At 37.2% G+C, this 25,983-nt stretch overlaps 1 protein-coding gene across 1 annotated transcript in view; it reads right to left on the bottom strand.

Moving 5' to 3' along the window:
* Positions 1 to 10,888: 10,888 nt before the first annotated feature.
* Glrb (glycine receptor beta) overlaps positions 10,889 to 25,983 on the bottom strand; it is a 66,949-nt gene continuing 51,854 nt past the window's right edge. The window contains exons 8-10 of the mRNA XM_048424742.3: positions 22,337 to 22,489; positions 18,808 to 19,100; positions 10,889 to 12,575 (exon numbers count right to left, since the gene is read on the bottom strand). Of these exons, the coding sequence (XP_048280699.3) occupies positions 12,279 to 12,575; positions 18,808 to 19,100; positions 22,337 to 22,489 (743 nt within the window). The 3' untranslated portion in view covers positions 10,889 to 12,278. The remainder of the gene's footprint in view (positions 12,576 to 18,807; positions 19,101 to 22,336; positions 22,490 to 25,983) is intronic.

Raw genomic sequence — 25,983 nt, 5'->3', positions numbered from 1 at the left:
CCAGAACAGCCTCAAGACTGCTGGCTGAGATAATTAAACCTAACAGAATATTCCAGTCATGACTTGACCATAATCCTAAATTTTCTTTAGGTTCCCATAAAATTATCAGTGCCTCCCAATCAGCAGGAAATAGCCTAGAAAATTATGCTCACATTCTCAAAAATGAATTATGGATATTTGCCTTTGTTTAGAATGTTGGTTACAAGTTGTTATGGATAATGGTCAGGAAAAAAGCTAAACAAAGGAGGTTCGATTCAGAGTTCTTGTTTTAAAATGGGGGGGGGATGCTGTGAGACAATTGTTTTGTACCCTATCACTTGTATTTTTTTAATAAAAAGCTGATTGGCCAGAATCCATGCATTTAGTATAGGTGGGGCAACCAGGCAGAAAGTATAGGTGGACCAACCAGAATAGAAAAATTATGGGAAGAGGATAGGTTCAGTATGCAATGCAGTTGTCACCCAGACACAGAGGAAGCAAGATGAGAATGCCTCGCTGATAAAAGGTACCAAGCCACGTGGCTGACACAGACAAGAATTTTGGGTTAATGTAGGGTATAAGAGCTAATAAGAATTCTGAGCTAATAGGAAAACAAGTTTATGATTAATGTAGACCTCTGTATGTTTCTTTGGTACAGAATTATTGCGGGACCGGGCAGGATGGAAACCTCTGTGAACAGAATAGCAATCATGTCTTTGTTTCAAAATATTATTGACTATTTTGCAGTCCTACCTTTGCTTCAGAAGGATTGTTATGGCTGCATTGTTCTGACTGCCTGTAGTTATATCCACGTTGCTATCATGACTTTGTTTTAGGGAGTTGTTATGATTAATCTTGTTATGCTTATGTTCTCCTCCTGTAATTCCATTTATTCCGCCCTTCAAAGTCCCCATATGTAAAACCCCTATCCCTGATTTATAAAGGCCTTGTCTTGCTAATATCTAATGCTGACATTTCAAATCACACCTTAGGAGGAGGTAGGCTGTGTACTAGAATTAAAAAGCTTGCTTTAATTAGAAGCTTACTTTCATTAATTGGACCAAGATGATTTGAGTCAGTGGTCTTTTTCCTCCCCTCCTTGGGAGTAATAGTCCCTCATAATACAGAAAGAAGCTTCTCCGATGATGGTTGAGGGATTATTACTCTATGGACATAACAATAACTCATTGGGAGTTGGCTCAGTATTATGCCCATTTCACAAAACCAACAACAAAAAAAATTTAGTAAGTTCTTCCCTAAGTGCTGTGACTTGTCTGTTCACAGGCTCAAGCACCTAGTGGTAGTTCCAAACACAAGTTTCCACTTGTGGAGCTGGTTTCAAGCCCAATCAGAAAATAGCTGGCTATTCCCACTCCATTTGTGTCATCTTTGCACCTGTGGGCATATCTTGCCAGTTCAGTTGCTATTGTAGCCCTCGAGGTATACAGCTGGTTAAGACTGATTGATGATTTCCTTATCTCCTCCTGTAGCAGGTTAAGCACTTCCAGCACTCTAACTTGCCATTATGACTGAAGCTTCCTGGAATCCAACTTGATTTCTCTCTGTTCCTTTGACTCAAATATGCGGGTTCTTCGGTAATAGCATCTCACTGTCATGTTCTGGAAAATAACCAAGATCACAAGCAATAGCTTGTAATGTTTGCAGGCTTAGTGGAAATTCCTTGTCCAACAACTCCAAAGAGATAACAAGAAAGGCCTGGCACTGAACTTTCTGTTGATTAGACTGTGGTGTCTAAATACAATGTACATATGTGTGGTGTGTATGCATATATTTTATGGAGCTTCTATAGTAGTATGTAGGACATTTTTGGAGTGTCTTTGATGTTAGTTCTCTCTCCCTGTGTTTCCTCCTATACATTTCCCTTCCATACTCCAACTACATGCCAATTAAAAAAATCAAACCTTATGCAGTTTTAAATATGGCTCAGTTGTTAATAACATTGGATGCTCTTGCAGAGAACTGGAGTTTGATTCCCAGAATCTACATTGGAGCGTATACAACAGTATGTAAGTCAACCTCCAGGTGATCTGACATCCCCTCTGGCTTCTGTGGGCACTTGCAAGAAGGTGCACAAACTCACACACAGACACAGACACAGACACACACACACACACACACACACACACACACACACACAGACACACACACACACACATTTAATTAAAGACAAAATAAATCTTAAAAATTAATTAAGTAATAAATAAATTAATCAAAATCTTAAGGGATGAAAAACAGACAAAAGACCTGTACACTAAAATTTATGAAGCATTAATAAAGGAAATTACAATTTCCTTTATTAATGGAGACACAAATTAAAGGAAACACAAATAATGGAACTGTATTCTGTGTGCATGTGTTCAAATAATTTATATCATTAACTATTCATATTGTCCTATTTTCAGCATTCAGTAACGTACCTAGCACAGAACCAATGATATTTTCATGAAAAAAATTATGGACAAGCCACAAAATCCTCTGAGGAGCAAATGTAATCTTGAGAATAAGAAAAAGGTAACAAGAGCCATATTTCTTTACTTTCAAAACACACTGAAAAGATGCAATAATCAAAACAGATTCCAATGAAATGAATACAGACCCCTAGGCCAATGGACAGAAGAGGGAGCCCAAAACTGAACCCTTGAGTGTATCATTGATTGGCTTCTGGCAATGTTACCAAGAAGAAGGAAAAAAAGAGTATTATGAAAATCAAATATGTGCTTGAAAAATAATGAAATTAGATCATTATTTTTTCACATATATAAAAAGTGGCTTCAAATAGATTAATGTTTTAAATAAGAATGGAAACTGTGAAGTTCTTGAAGCAAACAAAGAAAATTTTTATGATGCTTTTTTAGGACAATGAGTTTTTAGATATGATCCCTAAAGTACAGTAAAGGAAAATGAAAATGCAAAAGTGGAGTTAACTCAAACCAAATTTTCTGGACAGCAAGAAAAACAAGCATACAGGAAAAGAAAGCATATAGAAGAAACAGCCTATTTACAGTCAGTGCATATAAAGAGTTGCCATTCAAAACACACACACACACACACACACACACACACAAATCATTAGAGCGGAAACAAATACCCTAGCTTTAAAACTTACAAACAGCCTGGTTTGATATTTCTCAAAGGAATAAAAATGAATGACCAAGAGGCTTGTGAATCGGTTACTAAACGTCTTCAGTCATCAAACAAATACCAATGGACACTAAGGATTTCAAAGCGAGGTCAGAATCATAAATATCCTCCCTTTTACCTTAATGACACAAAGACAGTTTCATTTCATAAAAACTCAAAAAAATTCAGGGAAATTTTAATCCCAGGCTTCTCTAATTTCTGCCACAGTGACTAAGACACAAGAAGCTACACAAGCCATGAGTCTCATGGGATTACAATGCACGTTTAGAATTTAGGTGGCATAAAAATATGACTGGCCAATCACATTTCTGAAAAATACAATAAGTTTATCTCTAATGTGGTTGTACTAAATATAAAAGGATTATGCTAAAGTACAACTTTGAAAAACAGCCTTCTCCATTAGTTCCCTTCTTCGCTCATTCTCATTTTCTTCCCCTTTTCTCTCATACTCACACTCAATGTCTGGAGGCATAACATGGCGCCATCTTCAACAGACAAAGGGTTTGCATGGGTGGAGCAGGAATCCATGAACATTAAATAGGAAACACGACAAAAACTCCAAGATGCACAGGTGAGTCCACAGTGAGAGAAAAGGGCAGAGCCAGTTGGCATTCAACACATGGGATGTCTATCCCATAGTTTAAAGTGTAACTTGAACAATTGTGGAAAGTTGTAGCTACACACAAATGAGGCTGAAGGAGCAATGGAATACATCAGCATTTGGGAGTGCAGAACACTATGCAGACACTGAAGAGAGTACTAATAAAAACAAACAGGAAGCGGGAAATAAAAGACTTGGTTCCAGAAAGTGGAAAAGAGTTGGGGGACACATATTGTAATAAGGCCAACATAGAAAACTCCACCAGGTCCCCAAGACCCTGGATGACAGGGATGACATGGGCTATGTGGAAGGAGTTAAAATTACTGGAATTCTGTGCAAGTCTAACTAGACTAGGAACTAGACTAGGAGTCTGGAGAAGAAAATAAGTTGGATTCCTACCAGAACCAAGTGGCATATAGGAAATGGGAGTTGTTTTGGTGTATAGAAGAGGGTGAGGGTACACTTCATTTTATGAGGTGCAGAAGAATGAGCCTGGGGTACATTCAAGAATGGCAACTCTTTTTAAATGAATAAACATACAAATAAGTAAATGGAACAATCTGTTGAGACTAAGCCTTTCCTTGTGGGCCATCTGGTTCGTATCAATTAGCACACACTTATTTTATTTGATCTTTTAGTAGGCAAGCTGGTCAAAGGCTTCTAATGCAACTATAATGTGAAACTGTTTTGGAACATACATAAAAATGTATACCCTGCAGAACTTAAAAGGGGAAAAATTATAGCAGTCTTGTGAATACAGGACTAATTAGTGCAGTCATTTGTATGTGTATTTACATACCTGTACCAAGATATGCAGTGTGTCTGCTACATCTATAAGTATCCGGAATATATTATTTACAAATATATTCTTCTGTAAAAATATGTGTGTATTTGTGTGTTCACTGACAATATCCTAAATGATGTCATGGATAAGTCAGGGGAACAAGTGATCTATCTATTTATTGCTCAAAAGCATACACCATGTTTATGCTTAAAAGTTCTTAAGAACTGAAAACACAATAGTCAATGGCATTTCCTATGGTGAAGAAAAATGATCTCTTTGCTGTTTTTGAAATTCTTCATTTGAAGTGGTTAACTTCTGCCTAGCAAGTCTATACTTCATACCACTTCCATTAATAATTCTCCCATATTTAAAGCTTCTTCCAATTTTTCTTAAGTAATTTCGACATTTAATCTCAGATCCTTTTCACCTAAGTTTAACTTTGTTAAAAAAATATTGAAATCTTTAGAAGATTTTTTAAGAACCAGTATATAATGATTGGCTGGGTTTTCAACCACTCGGGTCCTTTTCTTGGAGTGACGGCTCCTCCACTGCTCCTTCAAATTGCTCCAGAGCTGACACCAGGGCTGGCGTTAGTTGACTTCAGCTTGTACCCAGTCATACACTTCCATCTGTCAAGAGTTTAAGAAGTTCTTCAGTGAATGGATAGATATGGTGGCTTTAATACAGCATATTGTGTCAAGGGGAGTTCAACATGATTTCATAAGTTGGAATTTTGCCTCATACACTTAAAGACAAGTTCAGAACATGAAACATTATCATTTGTTCAGAATCATATTAATTTCCTATATTGATTGATTGAGAATTACTGTTCTATTTAGTAATGGGATTATCTAAGTTCAAAGCACAGGAATATAATAAAATACATTAATATTGCCATCTATGGCACATAATTTAAAATTCTTTTTATGTTTCAGAAATTAATTCAGACTCATAGTTTTCCAGGACAACCATTATGAGAATCAATTATCATATATATATTATATAATTACACACAAGAAATTGAGCTCAATTTGTACAGCTTCTCTAATAGATGCGGGAAATGTGCCCTCTTTCTTTGTAACATTCAGAATCCCTCTCATTTCCTCATATCCTTCATTTAATGGGGTAGAAAGTTTGTGTACCTTGAAGTCCTGGCATTAGGATATTGTTCTTTCATACACACAGCTTGACTCATAAATGTGATCTCCAGATTAAAATTCCAACATCCAGGAAGATCTAATTTTGTAATTTATAGTCCCTTCTGCCACACCAATGTTTTTATTCAGCCAAACAATGAATTTGATAAGGAGTTTTTTTTAAAAAAAATTATAGACTTGGCTATTCCCAAATATTTGCTTTTTTAGCCACCAAAAATTACAAATGTACTTATTCTTAGAGATTCCTAGATAATTATTTATCCCTTTTTAAAAATAGGGTAACTGAAGGAGAGGTTCTTTGAAAAAATCTAGATTGACAGTGCACTGAGGTGCCAGCCTTTCAGATCAAAACCTTGTTCAAACACTTTCTCCTCTACCCTGGGACATGATACTGGACATTGAAATTAATTCACCTAAAATTTCAAAACTTCCAAGACACCAACACACTGAGTGGAAACCCGTGATTTTCGAATGAAAGAGCTTTTGAGCCTAGGAATGAATGAACAGGAAACATGCAGCTGTGTTTAGAAAGAGGCTTTATGTTAATCCAAAGCAGAATTTATTATGTTATTCCCTCTTAATGAGTCCCATATAATATGCTTCCAGTTAATAAACTAAAGGTATCTTCTCAGGTGTCAAGCTGACTGGCTCTGAAACTGACTGACACTACCACTGGACAACCTGAGTCAAGCTAGCAGATAAGACCCATGATTTAGGAGGAAATTTCCATACATTGTGTGGCACACGGTTGTACCCTTCAACGAATAAGCATAATTGTGGTCGCGGGATGCATGGTTTCTCCTGCAAAGCAACATTTACAATCCTAAATTAGGATGGACACATCAAAGTGAAGGGGCTTGACCTCTTCATCTTGCCAACAATTTCACACAAGGTGTTTCCACGGTGACTTGAGTGAGGCAATAGTAATCTGTCAATAATATTTACATTTGGAGGTATTTGGCAGAATACCTGCAGATACACTTAGGGTCTTAGTAAGTCATTGGACTGGGACATGGTCTACTATCCTGCTCTTCCCTTACCAAGGACTGAATGCCTTGAACTACAACTGCCTCCTACTGAAAACTGAGGATTACTGAAAATCATTTCAAGTTATAGGATTGAGAGTATATGCTGGTTTTTGCTAAAAAAAATACACATCAGGTAGAGACACTTACACAATCAAAAAAAGAAAACTCACCTGTTGTTCTCCCAAACATTCTTGATATTTTTTTGACTGAATTGTTGTTGCATATTGTGATTTGCAATTATTCTTTGGGTTAGCATCTACTTAAAAATTTTATAATACATTATTAAACAATCTTGAGTTAGCCACATTCTTTTTTAAATTATACTTATTGGTGCATGTGTGTGTGTGTGTGTGCTGTGGGACAATGGTCTTTTATCCTGTCACTTGTATTATTTTAATAAAATGTTGAATGGTCACTAGGCAGGCATGAAGTATATGTGGGGCTACCAGGCAGGAAGTAGAGGCAGGGCAAGGAGAACTGGAGAATTCTGGGAAGAGGAAAGAGTCAGTCTGCAGTCATCACCCAGATGCAGAAGATGCAAGATGAGAATGTCTCACTGATAAAGGTACCAAGCCATGTGGCTGACATAGACAAGAATTATGGGCTAATATAAGATGTAAGAATTACTTAATAAGAAGCCTGAGCTAATAGGCCAACCAGTTTATGATCAACGTAGACCTGTGTGTCTTTCTTTGGGTCTGAACGGCTGCAGGACCAGGAGGGACAGAAATCTCTGTCAACAGATGTGTGTGCCATGATATTTATGTGGAGATGAGAGGACAGCTTGTTGACGTCTACTCTCTCCTGTTGTGTGGGTCTCAGAGATCCTACTTAGAGCTCTTGTCTTGGCTGCAAACATCTTATCAGCTAAGGCACTTCACTTACTATCTTCTTCATCCCTGAGAGCTCTCTTTCCCTAACACAAATGACTTAAATATTTCTTATGTTTGATAATACGCTTTGTTTTTTAAATGTATTACAGTGACTGAGATATATAAAATTCATACACTGTTGACTGCTGTGTGGCATTCATTATTAAAGGGAGCTCGGCTTTATTCAATCCAACAGTTTTGGACTCACACAATCCCTTAGCAAAGTAAAGTTGCTACACATTTATTAATTTAAAAAATACTGGGGAAAACCACGTGATATCTATGAAACTTAAAAATATCCAAGAGTGCAAAATCTTTATTTTGAATTCCTAAAAAGGAGTTGAGAATAAAGAAAGTTGAACAGACCTTATGGACGTCTGCAATATTCTTACTGGGGAAAGAGACAATAAAATGATATACATGTTAAGTATCTACAGAGAAAATGTTAAATGCATCAAAATATAAGGGTCTGGTTTATGCATGCAGAAACACAAGGGGTATAACTAACCTTAAATGTGACTTGCATAGAGTTTCCATTAATGCTAATTACATAAATGTCTTTAAAATATTCTTATTCCTTTGGTGATGTAGCTGACATTTTCCAAAAGCTTGATTTTTATCCCACAGAAGGTTAACACTAGCTTTATTGTAAAACAAAGCAAGCTTGTGAATGTTAATTCATTGTTATACTGCATAAATATGCAATCAATTTGATAAAGTGATTTGAATAACCCTTACTTCCTAAACAAGGTAACACTGTGCATGAATATATTTAGTAAAGGTTACAGCAAAGATGGCAAACTATTTGACATTTTAGGCCTAGTTGCTTAAATTTCACATCCACTGTGCATATGGACAGAAATCCTCAGTATTATAAATAATGATAAATTGAGTGGGCTTTAGAGCCACTTAATTTGAGCACTGCTTCTCCAGAGGAAAATATTTGAGCTTCATTAATCACCAGAGAGGAAATTGTATGAATGAAAAACACTTACATCGGAATGAAATACATATGACTTAAAAGGAGTGTTTGCAGCCATGACATCCAGGGTCAGTCTACTTCAGAAAAACAATAAAACATTAAATTAAACATTTACCTAAAATTGGATGCCTGAATTTTGCAATTTAATTAAATCTAAATATGAGGGAAAATGGTCAAAATCTATCAGGGTATAAATAACTTTATGATAATTTTATACAAGAATGTTTTGTTTAATTTAGAGGCCCAAAATAAGGCATTGATTATATCTGAATGGAGAGTGGCATAGTCAGTTTTAAAAATATTTTTATTTATGAGTGAGTGTGAATTCCACAATGGGTGGCCTGCAGAGGTCAAAAGAGGGAGTCAGATTCTCTGGAGTTGGGGCAACAAGTGGCCGTGAGCTATGGCACATGAATGCTAAAAACTGAACTAGGATCCTTTCACAAGACTGGAAAACATTCTTACACACTCAGTGTCTTTCCACCCCTCAGTAATGTTAAAGAAATTGATGCCATGGCAATTAAATGAAACACGCGGTTTGGATTGGCTCGTGAAGGAGACGAACAAGAAATGAGAGGCAGCTTGAAGAATGAGTTTTATCAGTGCTCATTTCCTGGGGCAGACTCATTCTGTCACTGCGGTCAGGAAAGGAAAGATCACTGCAATTTGGAAAACACAAGCTGTACAGGTCAAAGGACATCCTATCTGCCCTTTACAGCCTTAAAAGGCAGCCTCTTTTGCACACAGAGTGATGAGAGAGAAACAAAGCATATTTGAGAATAGAGGATTTGCAGAATTTAGATCAGTGGGATACAGAAATTCTTTGTAATTCTTCAAGTTCTTTGAAACATTCTTGATGTGGGAGGTCCTTCTGCATATGTGTTGCTTTGATTGGTTGATGAATAAAGCTGTTTTGGTCAATGGCTTAGCAGAGTAAAGTCAGGTGGGAAATTTGAACAGAGATATATAGAGAAAAAAAACGGCAGAGTCAAAGAGATTCCATGAAGGTGCTGAAGGAGAAAGATGCCAGAACCTTACTGGTATGCCACAGCTTCATGTTGATACACAGATGAATAGAAATGGGTTAATGTAAGATGTAAGAGCAGGCTAGGAATATGCCTAAGCCATTGGCCAAACAGTGTTGTAATTAATACAGGTTTTGTGTGATTATCAGGGTCTGGGCGGCTAGAAAACAAAAGTGCCGTCTCCAAGAACATTCTGGAACCATGTCAAGTGAAAAAAAAATTAAAAGAAGTATGTCAATGACATTAAATTTGGTAGGAACTGGATCTGTGGGAGTATTGAGCCTGTTATGGTGTAAATACATAGTAGTATCTTTTATAGAAACATGTGTGGAAACGCCAATTTTTACACGTTTGTTTTCCAAGTCAGCAACTTCGCTTTGGGCTTCCACCTCTTATCTAGCCACATTTGTACACAAATAACTGTAGGGATACTGTTTTGTATTAGAAAAGGAGTCACATTAGACATATAACTGTAAGTGTGCCTCCACCTGCAGGAGTCACGCCAGACATGTGACTGTGTGTCTCCACCTGGAAAGAATTCTATACATATGTGATAAATCCAAATAATGGAAGGTTAAATACCATTTAGTTTGTATACTGTTATGCTAAATTAATTTTTATATTCAAGTCAGACAGAGGTTGGAAACACCTGAAATCAGGTCTGGGTTGGGATCCTACCACACTGTCCCCTGGGGGAAAGCAAAAAGAGAAAGAGGCAAGTATAGCAATCCTATTTACCTGTCCTAGGCAGATGTGTGTGACTGGTAAGACATCAACACATTTAGCTTAAAAATAAATAGTGGAGAGAGACTGTAGATTGAAGGTAGGATCTGGTACTAGGACACTATCATATTGTATTGCATTAAAAAAATCATTTCCCACTACTTTCACCAATATAGTTCTATATAATGATACTGCCTTCACTATAAGACATCTTTTAAAATCCTATATCACAGTCCCTAATATGAAACCAAGTTATAAAAGCTATTGTAAGATAGTATAATTACAAACAGAGTTTTTAAAAATGGTACACATCCAAGGTAGTATTGTCTCCATTGCCATCCCATTAAACTAATATGTCTCCTTGATCTTGGTAGAATCCTGAAATCCATTAGCATTTTATTTGTGACATATTAAAATTATTCAGATGGCCATGCTAAATTATTCATATGGTCATAACTGGACTGCCCTGAAAGACTACAGAGTCTATATACCACTGACAAGAACTTTTTAACTACTGAGGATATTTTAAGTAAAAACAATCTTCAATAAATCAAATGGCAGTGAACTGCATATGGTAATTGCACAAGTAATAATTTTAATGCATTACATCATGAATTGGCCACACAAATCACCAGCAAGAACAAAAGGACTCCAAAGAATGTAAAATACTTTCCTGGTCTTATGTTTACAACGTTAGTTACCAGTAGCTCCAATTTTAGCTGAGACATAAATAATTACACTGTGACACTGTCAGACAGCTGGGTCTTGGAAGATGGGACTTAGGAGTTGTTTTCAGATAAGAACAAGATAAAGTCAGTCAGCCCCAATGTCTAGACCTTCAGCAAGAAGAAAAAGTTAAGTCTAGAATTTAAATAAAAGTCACTGTTTACTAAATCGCTGTTTTGTAACATATCCAAATACATTCAGATAAATTAAAAAACAAATTCCCCAAAGAGTTGACTATTACTTGAAATATAGAAGCTTCTTAATAAAACAAACAAGCTAAATTCTTCATGTTTCTCAGTTACTACGACTTCTCCAGTTCAAGTTCATGGTCGCAATTCCTCTCGAAGCCGGACAGTAATGCGGATCCACCTGTCACTGCTCCCTGCAGACTGGAGACATGTGCAACTCTTCTTAAGGCTTATGCTTAATGCTCTCCATATCAGACAATGAAAGGCATGAAAATAGATTTAGATTTTAATTACTTGGATTAAATCATTTATTTTATCCAAAATATTGAATTACTACATCTATCATTTATTTGTTTGTACTTTGTCATATGCCAGAATGCAGTATGTCTTTAAACTAGCCCAGATTTCTCTTTTCTTCAAAAATGCTTACTATTCTATTATCTGGCATTTTGACAACACAAGCACACTTAAAAATAAGCTGATTTTACAAATGTATAATTTTGGTTCTTTCTCTCAATGAGCCTGCATAACTATTACTGCTCTACCTCTTTAAAAAATCTTTAAACAATATGTCATACAATCTTGCTTAATCTGTGATAATACTATTGATAATTATGTAAGGAGAAGATGGCTTTCTTGGACAGTTACTAGGAGGGGAAGATAAGACACTACATACATTAGAAGGGTCACCATACTGGGAGTCAGCGTGCACACCATGTTTTCATCAGTGTTATCGGAAGTATTTGCAGGTACAGAGTTACAGTAGCTTAAGAGTACATTATGGAGAATATGTAGTATGCCTGCTTTTCATTGATTCCTAAAATACTATGCTGAGTATACATACATTTATCTATCTAGCTCATGTGTGGAGCAGAGACATTACAGGATCATGCTGCCATTCAAAAGTAAGGTGCTGTATTTTATGATAATTAAGTGGCATCCAGAGTGCAATATATTGCTATGACAATGCAAAGCTTTCACAGATCAGCAATTATGAATTGCATTGGTCACAATGAAATGGTATTGTATTTCATACAAATGGAAATTTTTATCATAAATATATAGACCAATATATAACATTGAAGAACAAGAAACAGAAAGGAAATAATGCTCTTGCATAAAGGTCAATGCGTTTGGCTGCTGTTGGGATGACAGGCTTGGGAGGTGGAGGCTTCTTGTTGTTCTTAGCCTGGGATTTCCCAAGTCCATTGTTGACTTCAATGGGTTTTCCATAGCAGTCATAATTGGATAATTCAAAATCTCTTGGCAAGCTTCCAACAATGCTGAAGTCATTGGATCTCAGGTCAGACTTGGAAGTACAAACTTTTTTGCATCGGGTCTCACCAACCTAAGCATAAAAATGAAATATGGTGTAATAGAATTTTTAGAATTATAAATACATATCTCTATAAAAAGATATATTTTTAAATAAAGTTTAAAAATTAGCAGGAAGAAAAGTCAACTGATGAATCCACTGGATTAAATTAAACATTTTAAATTATTAAACATTTCATAGGGCTTTGATATTTTGCCCAAATAACAGGGATCATACCATGAAATGTGCTTTTTTATCATTTTATACTTAGAAATAAATAAAGCATGAAGCCATGTCAATTTAGGTTACTATCGGGGTTGTAAGACTTTCCTCAGTTTAAATACTAAAATATAATAATCTTTCCTTGATCTAATATGATGTATGTGTACAGACAATAAACTCTAAGTGTTAATTCAGAACCTTCATCTCTGCTTTCCTGTCTCTGAACAGAATTGCTGATTAATAAAACAGTGGGGCACTAAGACTGTTAGCCTCTGAATCATAGCCACAAAATGCCCAGATGACTTAAATACCTGATCACATCAGTAAGAAAAGCATAACTTCACTATCGCAACACTCACATAAAAAGGATTCCCAGAAGTTGCTGCTTTTTTAAAATTCATTGAAAACTCTCTGACATTTTGCATGGCTTCCGTGTTCAACACTAGTGCATGGGTGCTACATGTGCACCAGAAAAGGCATCCATGATGATACAACTGAAGATGGAGTACGAATAGGCTCCCTTCTGTGAAGACTCCTCCAAGTTCCTCCAACAAGTCATGAGTCACCCACTAGTTGGAGGGTCTCTTTCTGTTTCAATAATCAGAGATTTACACAAACTTTCTTTGTTGTTTTTAACTTATTAATAAATAAAATGCATATAGGACAAGAGAAAATATTTCATAAAAAGATGTCAGCTGCAGCCATTACTAATTTACCAGTAAGAAAATGAACCACCTAAGTAAGATAGCAATTTTACTCGACGCATTCCCAATGTGGCTGTTGGAACCCTAAGTTCATCACTTTTCCATTGTTTCTGTCCACAAATGTCATCTATTCTCATTACACACACTGTCACTCCTGCAAAGTGCTGATAACAGAAATGAGGCAGCATAAAGAGAAAGTTGTCAAGAATAACAACAAAAAACTGAGATAAAACTCTAATATTTTCAAATTTAAACTCTCAGATTTTCTTTGTGTTTCATGTAAAACCAAACAATTTTGCATAAACCTCTAGAATGAAAGATAAGATGTCTTCTACAGATGATAAAAAGATGTCCAGAAGAAACAATTTGGAGAGATTTCACTGAATCACAATCAATTCTAATCTTCAAAGCATGGCTTTACCATAAAGAAACAGCTCCCATGATCAAGTATTAGCTTTTGTTTATTAAATTATGGAAAATTTTGAGCATTGGGTCTATTTGTTTTTATTCATAAAATCTCTGTGTATTACAAGTGCTAGGTATGAGGAAAATGATGGTGGTAACGAGAACTGTTGTGTAGCTATTTTATGAATAAAAAGAAAAACATAATTGAAATATAAATTAATACCAAAATACGGAAAACCGATTAAGACAGCACCATCTTTTTGTTTTTTATGATGAGGAGCCTTAAGCCAGATATATAGCTGAAAACATACTGTTGCATAATGATCAAAATCATATTTCCTGAAAACTTGAATGCTGAAAACTGCACTCTAGTATTTTGATTTCAATCAGATATTTACTTAGTAAGCATCCTTTTTTAAAAAAATTAATCTTTAGATATTCTATAATTCAAATATTTTATCTTTCTATTGTTATTTAGACTAAAAATCAATGACAAATCATCTGAGTGAAATTATTTGGAAATTTGTTGTGCTTTGAAAAGTAAAATATTTTGAAACAAGTAGATTATGACTCTGAAGCCATAATTACATATGTATTTTTTCATAGAAATAGAGTTCAAAAGGTAAGCGTTAACACTTTTCTATTTTCATTTTATTTCATGTGTTAATACGTACCAAATTTGTGACCTACCAAGCTATGCATTACTGTGAACCTGGTGGGAATATTAACAGTAACTTATTTTGGATCACATGTTACCAACAGAGGGATGGCAAGGGAATGGGAGGATGCTCAACACTGACAGAGGGATGACCATGGAATGGCGGGATGCTCAACACTGACAGTGGGATGACAACAAAATGACGGGATGCTCAACACTGACAGAGGGATGACCATAGAATGGCGGGATGTTCAACACTGACAGAGCGATGACCATGGAATGGCAGGACACTCAGCATTGACAGAGGGATGTTAATGACAGGAGGTTTAACAGGGACAGAAAGCTGACAGCCGAAGGCAGTTGACTGGGGTTTGAAAATGCTATGTGACTATCTCCCCACGGTACAGGAGGCCCAGTGCTCCTGCTTGCATTCCTGGAATTGAGAAATAAATCTATTCTGCATGAATCAACGGAGCTTTAAGTCTTCCTGACAGAGATCTCAATGTGCAGAAACATACCCTACAGTCTCCTAACTCTGCTCAGTGCCAGGTGCTTCTGAGCCTTTGATAACAACAGAGACAAAGGTTAAATGCTGGGGAAAGGAGCTGCAGTTTCTCTGAAGAAAGTTTTCTTGGTGCAAAAAGAGAGTAAGCAAAGCTCAAAAGCCAGCATTGAATCCTAAGTCTATAAACAGAGCTCTCAGGAGACTAAATTCACGGCCACATGGGAAAACGTAGACCAACGGGGGACAAACAAAAAGTGAAGAAAGAAAAATAAAGAGAAAGAAAAGAAAAACAGAGAAGTTCATTGATGTTAATCTTTAATCATTGGAGTCAGGTGAGTTGCAGGAAAAATGGTTTGGAAAAACACAATGGCCCGCTGCTTCCAGAATGAGAAGCATTATTAGTCTTCTCTTCCTCCCACTCAGCCCATGGAAACCCTGAGATTTATATCCAAAAGATCTTAAGAGAAGCAGCAGCAGGAGGCAGAGAAATGACTGGGAGTCTGGAAATGACTGGGAGTCTGGAAATGACTGGGAGTCTGGAAAGGACGGGACATACTTAAAGAAAGAAGGAGAAGAGGAAGGACAAGGAAAGAAGAAGTGAGGAGCAGGAGGATGAGGAGAGAAGGAGAAGGAAGAAGAATATCATGAAAGGACCACTATCAATGGTCAGGGTAGGAGTGGGAGCCTGAGCCTCTAAATATCCGGAGGCCCCATGGTGACAAATTCTTTCATTTTCTTTTCCTTACACTTTTCTGATTTGGAGTTGGAGATGGTGAGATCTATAAATACTAACAGAAATACAAAAAGTCTCCAAGGGAGTCTGCTCCGTCTAAACAAATGAGAAAGGAATAATCCAGCAATGCAGAAAATGTTGAACCAATGACCTATCACCTGTTCCAGCCAAGTGCCACAGAAATATCTTTTCTAGACACACCAACAAAAGATGCGGGAGGACTGGAACCGCCATCTTCAGAGGCTGTAATTGGAAGGCCCACATCCCCACAACACCATTGACAGCCAGGACTCTCTTCTCTGCATGTCAGTAACACAGTGAACGGCCCGTTCAGATGCTGACTGTCAGGGAGCATATGTCCCACTTGGCAGAGTTCCATAATATGAAATGTCTAGGATTTAGCAGCCATTCTAGGGGATATTACAAATTGAATTTAAAAAATGTAAATATCAAATTCAAGATGTCAAATCATAAAATATTGGGACTAATACTAAAGCATCAATGATAAAAAAAAACTTCAGAAAGCTATTACCAATATGAGTGAAAATCTAGACTATTTACTAATAAATAGGAATTTCCATAAGAAAACACATATATACCTAACAAGAGGAATTTTGAATCTGAAAAGGGAGTGACAAGCCATAAAAGTCATGGCTGAATAAAAGGAAAAATGCAAGGAAGGGCAGAAGAAAAAAAAATCCATGAAGGGTAAAGTCTAAAGAAGACTCTACTTTCTAGTTCTAAAGAAGGCAATCTTATTGAAATCTAGTTTCATTACCTACAGGAAACAGAATCAGAATGTTGAGTTCCCATGGTAAAGCATAGAAGCAGAAGAAAATGTCATCATGCTCGTTAGGTGCTCAATGAAATTAACTGTTACCTACAGTCCTATAACCATAGACAACAGCCACCAGGAATAAAGACGAAAACAAAGGACTCGCAGACAGAAGAAGACAGAGTTCACCAGCACACCACCCAAAACAGAAAGTAAAGGAATTTTGTAGAAAAAGGAAAACAATAAAGCATAATCCAGGAACACTGAGGGTGAGAAAAAAAATATGATAAAAGCACAATATACATGCAAACACATGTGCACACACAGATACATAGATGTGCATGCACATGTGTACATACGCACACAGATACACACACACACAAACACATACACATTAGCAATGGGGAATTGCAGAGTCAGAGGATAGGACTGGCAAACAGTGAAGTCTAAAGAAGATATTACCCAATCTGAACAACAACGGAAAATCTTGAAAATCATAGCAGAGCCCCAGGTACATAGACTTCTACCAATGTGCCCCACATTTGTGTTACTGCCCTCCATATTTATACACACACACACACACACACATATGTATATATATACATATATATATTCTTTATCACATTGCTTTTATAAATTATATCTGAAAAGAAATCAAATAATCATAATTCTATTATCCATAATTCTAAGTGAATGTTAAAGATGTGTGGATTTATGAATACAAGCTGATAGAGGGATGCAAAGGGACCTAATATTTCATATATCACACAAACTAGCAAGATGATGTCACCTTTAGATCATAATAAGTTGTTTCCTCATAGCATAATATCTAAAGAAGTCATTAAAACCATAATACAATATCTAAACCTATTACAAATGGTTACACATAAAATATAGAAAGCCCAAGATGGAATTCTATAACTTTTCAAGGATCCCATGTGAGTGTAGGAAGCAGAAAACAGAACAAAACTCTGTAACAGGAAGTAAAAACGAATGAATACTGAGGTCTCAAAGTATCAACAAATATAATAAAAATACAACATGTCAATAGAACCAATTAAAATACGAGAGATTGATGGAGTAAAATCTGGATGACAATTCTGCCTCTACAAAAAACTTGCTTGAGGTGTGTTATAGACATGTTTGACAGAGAAGAAGAGAGAGTTCCAGCAAAGAATGACCTAGTCATGGCACTGCATGGATGAAGCCCTTCTCCCTCAGGAGCAGTAATCCAGCCTAAGAAGGTCACATCACATAGAGAAGCTTCTCTCAGTGTGGAAGCTGTGGATAGGGGCTGGAGCTTTAAGCTTTGAAAATTAGTGCAATGACTTAAAAAGACAAAAACAAAAAAGGGTATGAAATATAGGAAGAATTAATTTACTCATCTGTCCACAAATCCACGTGTAGCATGTTTTCTAGAATTCCAGGTAGACAGGCAGTGGGGATCAACACATAGAGCATCATGGGCTCAGAGCATGTGCAGAGAAGGCATAATGTCACAGCTGTGGGATGGCTAGACCTATTGCTCTCCTGTCGAGGCTATAGCCTTTTCCTCCACGTGAAGGGCCTTCTGGCTGACTTTTCTTCCAAACATCAAGCAGGACTCCGTGGGTAAATGCACAGCTAATTTGTTAAGCATCAAGCATCAATGAACAGCTAATTTGTTAAGCAGCCAGTTGTTCTGGGACTGGGTCTTAAGCCCTTGATATGTGACAAGGTAGAAAGCCTCTCCAGTCCTTAGCAGCCATGCTGGCTGTGCTATCCAGACCCTTAGCAGTGTGAAGACATGCCCTCCGGGCCAGCCAGCCATCCTGTAAGAGACTTGCTGACGACTATCAGAAGCTGCCTCACTCAGTAGGAACATGAGAGTGACTGACCAACAGCAAGGCTCTTCAAGACTCAGAGCTAAATAAAGGTCTGCAAGCCCCATAAGCCCCTTGGCTTCTCACTAAAGCTGATCCAATGAGAATCAATAGGGATGCATACATTCCGGAAACATCTCCCCATTCAGTGATGAGCATCACAGTGAAGCTGCGATTTTAAACTCAGGGGAAAGCTTTCAAAATTTTAAGATATTATATTATCCTAGGTAGTCTTTGACATGTTTTATATGTTTTCTGAAAATAATTTCAAGATTACGTTGAACTTGGTTCCTTTTCATTTACAGAGAGCAAGTGCCAGCTCCACCATTTACTTCACACAGTGTCTCTGCCCGGGAACAGAAGGGGATGGGTGGTTCACTTCCATGGTTTCCTCCCCTTACCTGCAAAGTGCTGATATGGACAGGAGTCCCCGTGCCATTCACGGTATTCTTCTTGGCTGCATTCCCACCTTTTCCATCTGCCTGCTCAGCCTTGGCAATTCTGGCCTTTTCGGCTTCCACCCTTTTGGGATTGTTCAGCATCACCTGGACAACAGCATACTCCACCAGGGAAGCAAATCCGAAGAGCAGACACGCAATGAGCCACACATCCAAGGCCTTCACATAAGACACTTTAGGAAGCTCAGCTGCAAGAGTGGTGCACTCTGAGGCCAAACTGAGCACCGAGAAGATGCCTGGCAACAGAAGGAGATGTGTTACACCTGGAAAATGTGTTACTGGTCATTGATTAAAATCACTCTCGTAGGACTGTCAACAGCCAGCAAGCAATCCTTAGGTGTCTTTAAAGACAGAAGACTGGAAGAAATATATGGTACTATGTGAAGGAGTCATTGTGGTCATTTTAGAAATTAATAAACGTAAGTCAAGATTTGGAAGCACAGTGTGGATCTGATTTGAGGATCAATGATGTCAGGAGCCATTTAACAGTGAGGGAATGACAGAGCTCTCTGATTGGACTCCTTGTTTGATTTCTCAGGTTTTTTAAAGAGGGAGTTTATTTGTATGAGTAATTGGTGCCCATGAAGAAGACCAGAGCACATAAATTTGATAAGTTTTTTGGTTGGTGGTTGTCCTTGTTGTTTTGTTAACAATATAATGTCTAAAAGACAACGGACAGAGCGTTTCTGTTCATCTCAGAAAGAAAATCTCAGAAAAGGACTACTAAAGGCATGCTATAGGTAAAGCTAGCAACGCTAACGTTAGATAGAAAGAAGAATTGCACAGAACACACGTGCAGTCAAGATATGATAACTACATGTTATCATAATATATGGAATATATACCAGTGGGAGCAAGCATAGAACAAGGAAGATATATTGCTGCAATTGCATCTCTTTCTCCTCCTCTCCCTCTCTCTTTCTACCATCAGGAGGAATGTGGTGAAATACCATTTTCTGTGACTAAAAATCCTCCAGTGATGTCCACAGAGACATGCTCATCCTCACTGGGCACAGTGAGCCCCCCTATTGGGTGTATTTTTTTTTCTTAGATCATCACCACATTTGGAACAATTACTCGATTGATATTCAACTTACTATTTCAGGCCAAGTACTTGTGAGTTGTACATTTAGCAGTCAGCATATGATTTAAGGTTTTTTACCTCTGAGTAGAATAATAGCAAGCAAGACTAGGACATTGTAGGATATTATCGAATATTGCCCTAGATGATTGTCAGTTGTCCCCACAAGCTCTCCTAACTGCTCTCCCCGTTTCTACCTTTCCCTCATCCGTCAGTCCACAATAAGTTGGGCAGTGATTAAAGTTATAAATAATCAAAACTAGAGACTAATCATAAGAAGCGTTCAAAGAGCTTCCTTCTTGACTTGGTAAGAACCTTAACAACAGAGTGCATAGGAGGTGTCCAGGGGTCCAGACCTCTCTATTACTAGTGACCAAGACTCAAGTCCACATTTTCCTCTCTCCTAGACAACAACATGAATTACTTTCATTTCTTCCCTTTCTTTAGACAGAATTATTCTTCTGAAGACTTTTTTCCTGAAAAGCATGTGTTCTCCCGCATATCACTACCTTATGTATTATATATCATACTTATTTGGTGTCTGCTTCTTTGCAAGGAGACATAAATTCATTAAAGCTAACATGTTTTAATCTCCTACTAACAATCGCTATTCATGTTAATGACTAAATCGCCACCTTCCTGATTAATACCCAACAAACAGTCACCACAAAACAAATACATGTTGTAAATTTAAATATCCAAAAGTATCTTGTCGGCAGTATAACAATATATAGTTAGTAACTGCAGTGCATATGTATAATATAACATATACAAATGTAACACTAATATACTAAATGTAAAGATATTGTACATATTATGTTACATATATATAACCTTTAGGTTATTTATATACATATATATATATGTATATTTATATACATATGTATATGAAAGAGAGAGCATGCACAGGCATACATATATGACAGTGTGTATGTGTGTGTGTATATGTGTATAAAACTTGGTATTTCATTCATTCCTTTTAATAATTTCTGAATGAGTTACACACAAAAGTTTTGTGAAAGAAAAACAAAACTAAAATTAGCAGGCCATCACTTGCTGGGAGGCCATGTATACCAGAGTTTTTCCTATGGTGAGGTCCTGGTGAGATTCTGAAAACACAGAAAATGAGATCTTCCCAAACATTCCTAGTCAAACCCTGTTGGCACTTCTGTTTAATTTTTGACATTTACCGACTTTCTTTGCAGTAAGAGTTCTTGCTTATTTTCTCATGAAGCACTGTTTCATGAAGGAGACGCAGAGGTTACCAGGGATGGAAGCCAGGACTTCACATATGCATGGCATGGTCTTTACCAGGGAGCTTCATCGCAGGCTGATGCAAATACTTATGAATTATTAAACTAACACAACGTTCAAATGACTGCACAACGGTCTTTCTTTGTCAACAGTCTTAGAAATAGTAAATTGTAGGATATGAGCATTAAATGGAAAGAGAAACAGTACTTGAATGGCACTACATAGTGGTGTTTTAGGAACAGATCATATTAGGACACTTGTATGCCATTTAAAGATGAAAATATGCTTGGAGAAATGTATTATCGATTTACCTTGTCACTGTGTGAACATCAGAGTGCACCCACACAAATTTATATTGAAAGCCTGCTATACATGTAGGCTATGTGGTACACACCATATGCATGTAGGCTATGTGGTACACACCATATACATGTAGGCTATGTGGTACACACCAGCATGCATGCAGCCATTACTGATGAAATATAAAGTATGATTTCATCGCCTCTGTGTCTGAGATGCATATTATTTACAATAATTTCCAACAAAGTGATTATTTGTCTTTAACTTTAGCATTACTGAAAATTTTATATTTTATTGGTGCATGATTACATCCAGTCAATAAGTACTTACTGGAAAAAAATAGAATAAATCAACTCTTGCAAAATTCTCAGACTAGGAAAAGAAAAACTTAATTACCAACTGCATAAACACTGAGAAAATATAGATCAGTGTGCATCCAATACTGACAGATGCCTCCCTCAAAATAACAGGCAATCCTCACTTCATGGGAGTTGGTAATGCACTCAGCATATAAAGGCACAGTTTAGTGTTTCTCTTTTGAAATGCTCTGACCGTAAGAGCTTCCAATTTCAGAGTTTTCATACTTTTAAATATTTGTATATAGTTTATAGATTCTTAAGGATAGGAATACTCATTTATATTTCATATTCATGCACACCTTAAATGCAAAGCCTGAGGGTAGTTTATATGTTTTTAACACATGGTGTTTTTACTGCACTCTCCCAGGAAGTGAAAGTGTGTAATTTTCTACTTGTTGCATTTGGAACATTTAGAGCCTCACATTTTCAGGACGGGGTCCTCAACCAGTCACGGTGACAGAGGAGCAAGGAGGCTTACCCAGGGGTACCCTGGCAGCACTAGCATCAGGGTTGATCCAGAAGGAAAGCCAGGAAAGGACCACAATCAGCAGGGTTGGTGCATAAACACCCATCATGTAGAACCCAACCTGTCTTCGCAGGGTGAAGATGACCTCCACGCAAGTGTAGTAGCCTGTCAATCAGAGAAGTGACAGGTGTGAGGGTCATGCCTACACAGAATCGTAAGTCAGAAGGATCTGCAAGGCACAGGACACTTCTACCTCCGGAAATTTCACAAAGTAAACACTGTGAAGCATTCTCCTTTCTTTGGTGACATTTTGAAAGAGGGTGATGGGACATGCTTTCCCTGACCTCCACCGCCTCACCGTGATACCGAGGAGCGGAGCTCACATGCTGCTCTGTGGTAGAGCTAGCACTACATCTGTGTGAGAGTCTGCAACCCCCAACTTTCCCTCTGAAGTGACATTAGCACGGGAAGAGTAACCAGTGATACATGAGCGCTGAATCAAAGCAGCAGGCTAAGTCTAAGAGGAAATGCTCTTGGACTGAGTCTTCTTCAGCCATGTGAACCCTTCCTCTGGAGAAGGGATGCCTATGGCAAGAGCTCACAGGCATGGCTAACCCTGGGAACTTAGGCCACAGGGAGAGCAAGGACCAAAGCTCCCTGTGATGGCCCCATGGCTGTGAAAGGGAAGGCAGGTGGGAAGTGCCCTTTCGCCCCTTTTCCTCCTGCACCCAACAGCTCACAAATTTCTACCTGGGACAGGACATCTGTTTTCCTCGTGCTAGGACAAATGCAGAAACTGCTATAGAATATCATTCTAGAGCTTCCAAACGCCAAGGAGCTCCGAAATTTATTCATGAGTCCTGGCAGTCTGGCTGGATGATGGCTTGTGTTGTCTTGAGGGATAAATGGAGAGGAAGGAGAGGGGTACAGAAAAATTCTTACAATATTCCAAAAGAAAACACACTCTCATGGAAGGGATTGTTTTTCAAATATTTTGGTCCTTTTGGTAAACAGTTTATATATAATGCTTACCTCTTAAAAGGCTTAATTGTTTAGAGCAAGGAGTTCTATATAGACCACGTTAAACTCAAAGTTGTGATCCTTCTGTTCGAGTGTTCTGGAATTACAAGCATGCACCTCCACACCCAATGAAAATACTTTATTTAAATAAAGACTGGCATCTACCATTTAATAAAAGTAAGGTTGTGTATAACACCAAAGGTTAAAAGATCTCCAGTTGTGTTTAGTTGACACTGTGCACACTTACTTTAAAATGTTGAAACAAATGAATAATCCATGAGTGAAACCATTGGGGCTAGAAGGGTAATGCGACGTCCCACTGCCTTATAGTTTAAAAATTCTATCTACCTAGTCACTCTAATCGGAAATAAACAAACATGTTTCACACACTAATATAACCTATTTGGCAGGATTTGCACACACAGAATCTTAAATCGTAACTAAAAAGGATATTCACGTAAGTTACATGGGAAAGTCGCTCCGTGCACATTATGAATTAAACCTAATCCTGTCTCAGGGAGACTAGGAAGGTGGCAACATCAGCATGGAGCAGAAACAATTAGCGGGTAGAAACGGGAGCAAATGCCAACCAACGTGTCAGCAACAAGATGTACACTTTTCTAATTTTAGATTCATTCATTAAAAGCAATATGGCATCTTGTTCACAGGCTTTATAAGATGAGGGAGAAACGAACAGAATGCCCCTTCCTTATCTCAGAAGCCATCTTAACATCCTCCTCAATACCAAGAGCACATGATTATCGCCAACAATCATTTCCAATATTTTAAAAGGATAACTTCTCATAAGAACAAGACATATTTCCTACTCAATAAGTATTCTACTTAATAAAAATGATAGAATTCAAAAGGCTCACAGTGCTTCCTAAAATATGGTGCACAAAGGACCTCACTTTTCACCAGTGCCCCTTACACAGGGAGCTCTTTCATGTACCGACTGCACATGGAATGAAGAGCAACGCATGTGTGCCTCTAAGCAAATTCTGTACGTATCCTTTATGCGTGTGTGTGCAAAGCTTCTCTGGTCACTATATGCACGGTATACATACTACATTGGTATATACACTACACAGTAGTATACAGTTCCTAAAAAGTAGTATAACTTAAAATGAAAATTTACATTCTGCCCCACAGTGTTTAAAGGTTGCCTGACTAGATGCCGTACGTCATGAGTTTTAAGTTCCACCATGTCCTTTCATAAACGCACTCACTAGGGGACTGCATGAGCTGTCGATGTATCTAGCAGGAAAAGGCATGTTGGGTATTACAGTGATTTGCTTCGTAAACTTTTATGAGAAACATTTCTTGATCCTGTTTGATCTTTCTCTAGTCTGTTATATTTATGAGAGGCAGGTGGGCAGTTAATTGATATAAATGTGCATTTGGAAATTTCAATTTACTTTCTATTTCCTGTGTCATTTTCTTTCATTACTCACTTAGGCACCCGATTTAGCTCCTTTCATTTGTGTCCCCATAGCCTTTGCCTGCACTCTCTGTTAATCACGGAACAATAGCATTTCAGTAAAGTAAATGCCAGGTCAAAATTTCATTACATATTAAAGTTCTGCTACTACAGTGTGTGCATGTGTTTTATACAAATATGCATGTTTAGTGCCACATATATTTTGAGCTATCTAATTTTAGAAAGTTTCATAAATATTATCCAAACAATATATTTTCTTCTGATATATATATATATATATATATATATATATGTATATATATATATATAAATGTCGATACAAAAATCTGATAAATACTTTGGTAAATGCCCAAAATATTTAGCTATAAACTTATGCTGTCTTCTGTAGATAATAGGATTGTAAGTTTGTATTCATGATTCATAAAAGAAATAAAACCTCTTGGAGAACTTCACAGGACCTCTCTAGCAATTCTCTATATCAATCATTCTCAACCTGTGGGTTGTGAACCCTTTGGGAGTCTAATGACCCTTTCACATGGGGCACCTAAGACCATCAGAAAACAGAGATATATTTATTTATATTATAATTCATAACAATAGCAACATTGCAGTTATGGAGTAGCAACCAAAATAATTTTATGGCCGAGGGTCACCAACACATGAGAAGCTGTATTAAAAGCTGAAGCATTAGGAAGGTTGAGAACCACTGCTATAATTTTCTCTTTGCAGAATATGCTTTTATTTCCTTCTAAGAAATAAAAAATAATCAATTATTTGATTTTTAAATCCAGGAACTATTTACTATTGTATTTATAATGTTCTTATATTTTACTTTAAGTCTACCCATAAAAGTATATAATCTTATCAGTATACTTGATGGTGGACAACAGATGTACTCAACAGCAACCAGAAATTAAATTACGTTTACCACCAAATTTCCTAGTCTTGTATGTATTCATTATAGGACTGTGTATATACGGTTTGTTATATTTACTCTGATTTTTATTTTTCCCTTTGATGATATCCTAATAGTGGACTTTTACATAATATAAATTCTTCTAAAAAACATAAACTCAGCTCCCATCTAGTTCCAGATACCTTTGCTGTGACTTCCTTTCCAATACAGAATTACAGGCAGCTTATACGTTGAAATGATCACTGTCAATAATGCCACAATTAAGTTTCTGTGTTGTTTAAT

This window comes from Myodes glareolus, chromosome 20 (genome assembly GCF_982192425.1).
Source record: "Myodes glareolus chromosome 20, mMyoGla1.1, whole genome shotgun sequence".
In the NCBI taxonomy this organism is placed as follows: Eukaryota; Metazoa; Chordata; class Mammalia; order Rodentia; family Cricetidae; genus Myodes; species Myodes glareolus.
Note: the sequence above shows the minus strand (reverse complement) of the source record. Positions and strands in the feature narration are given on the sequence as shown.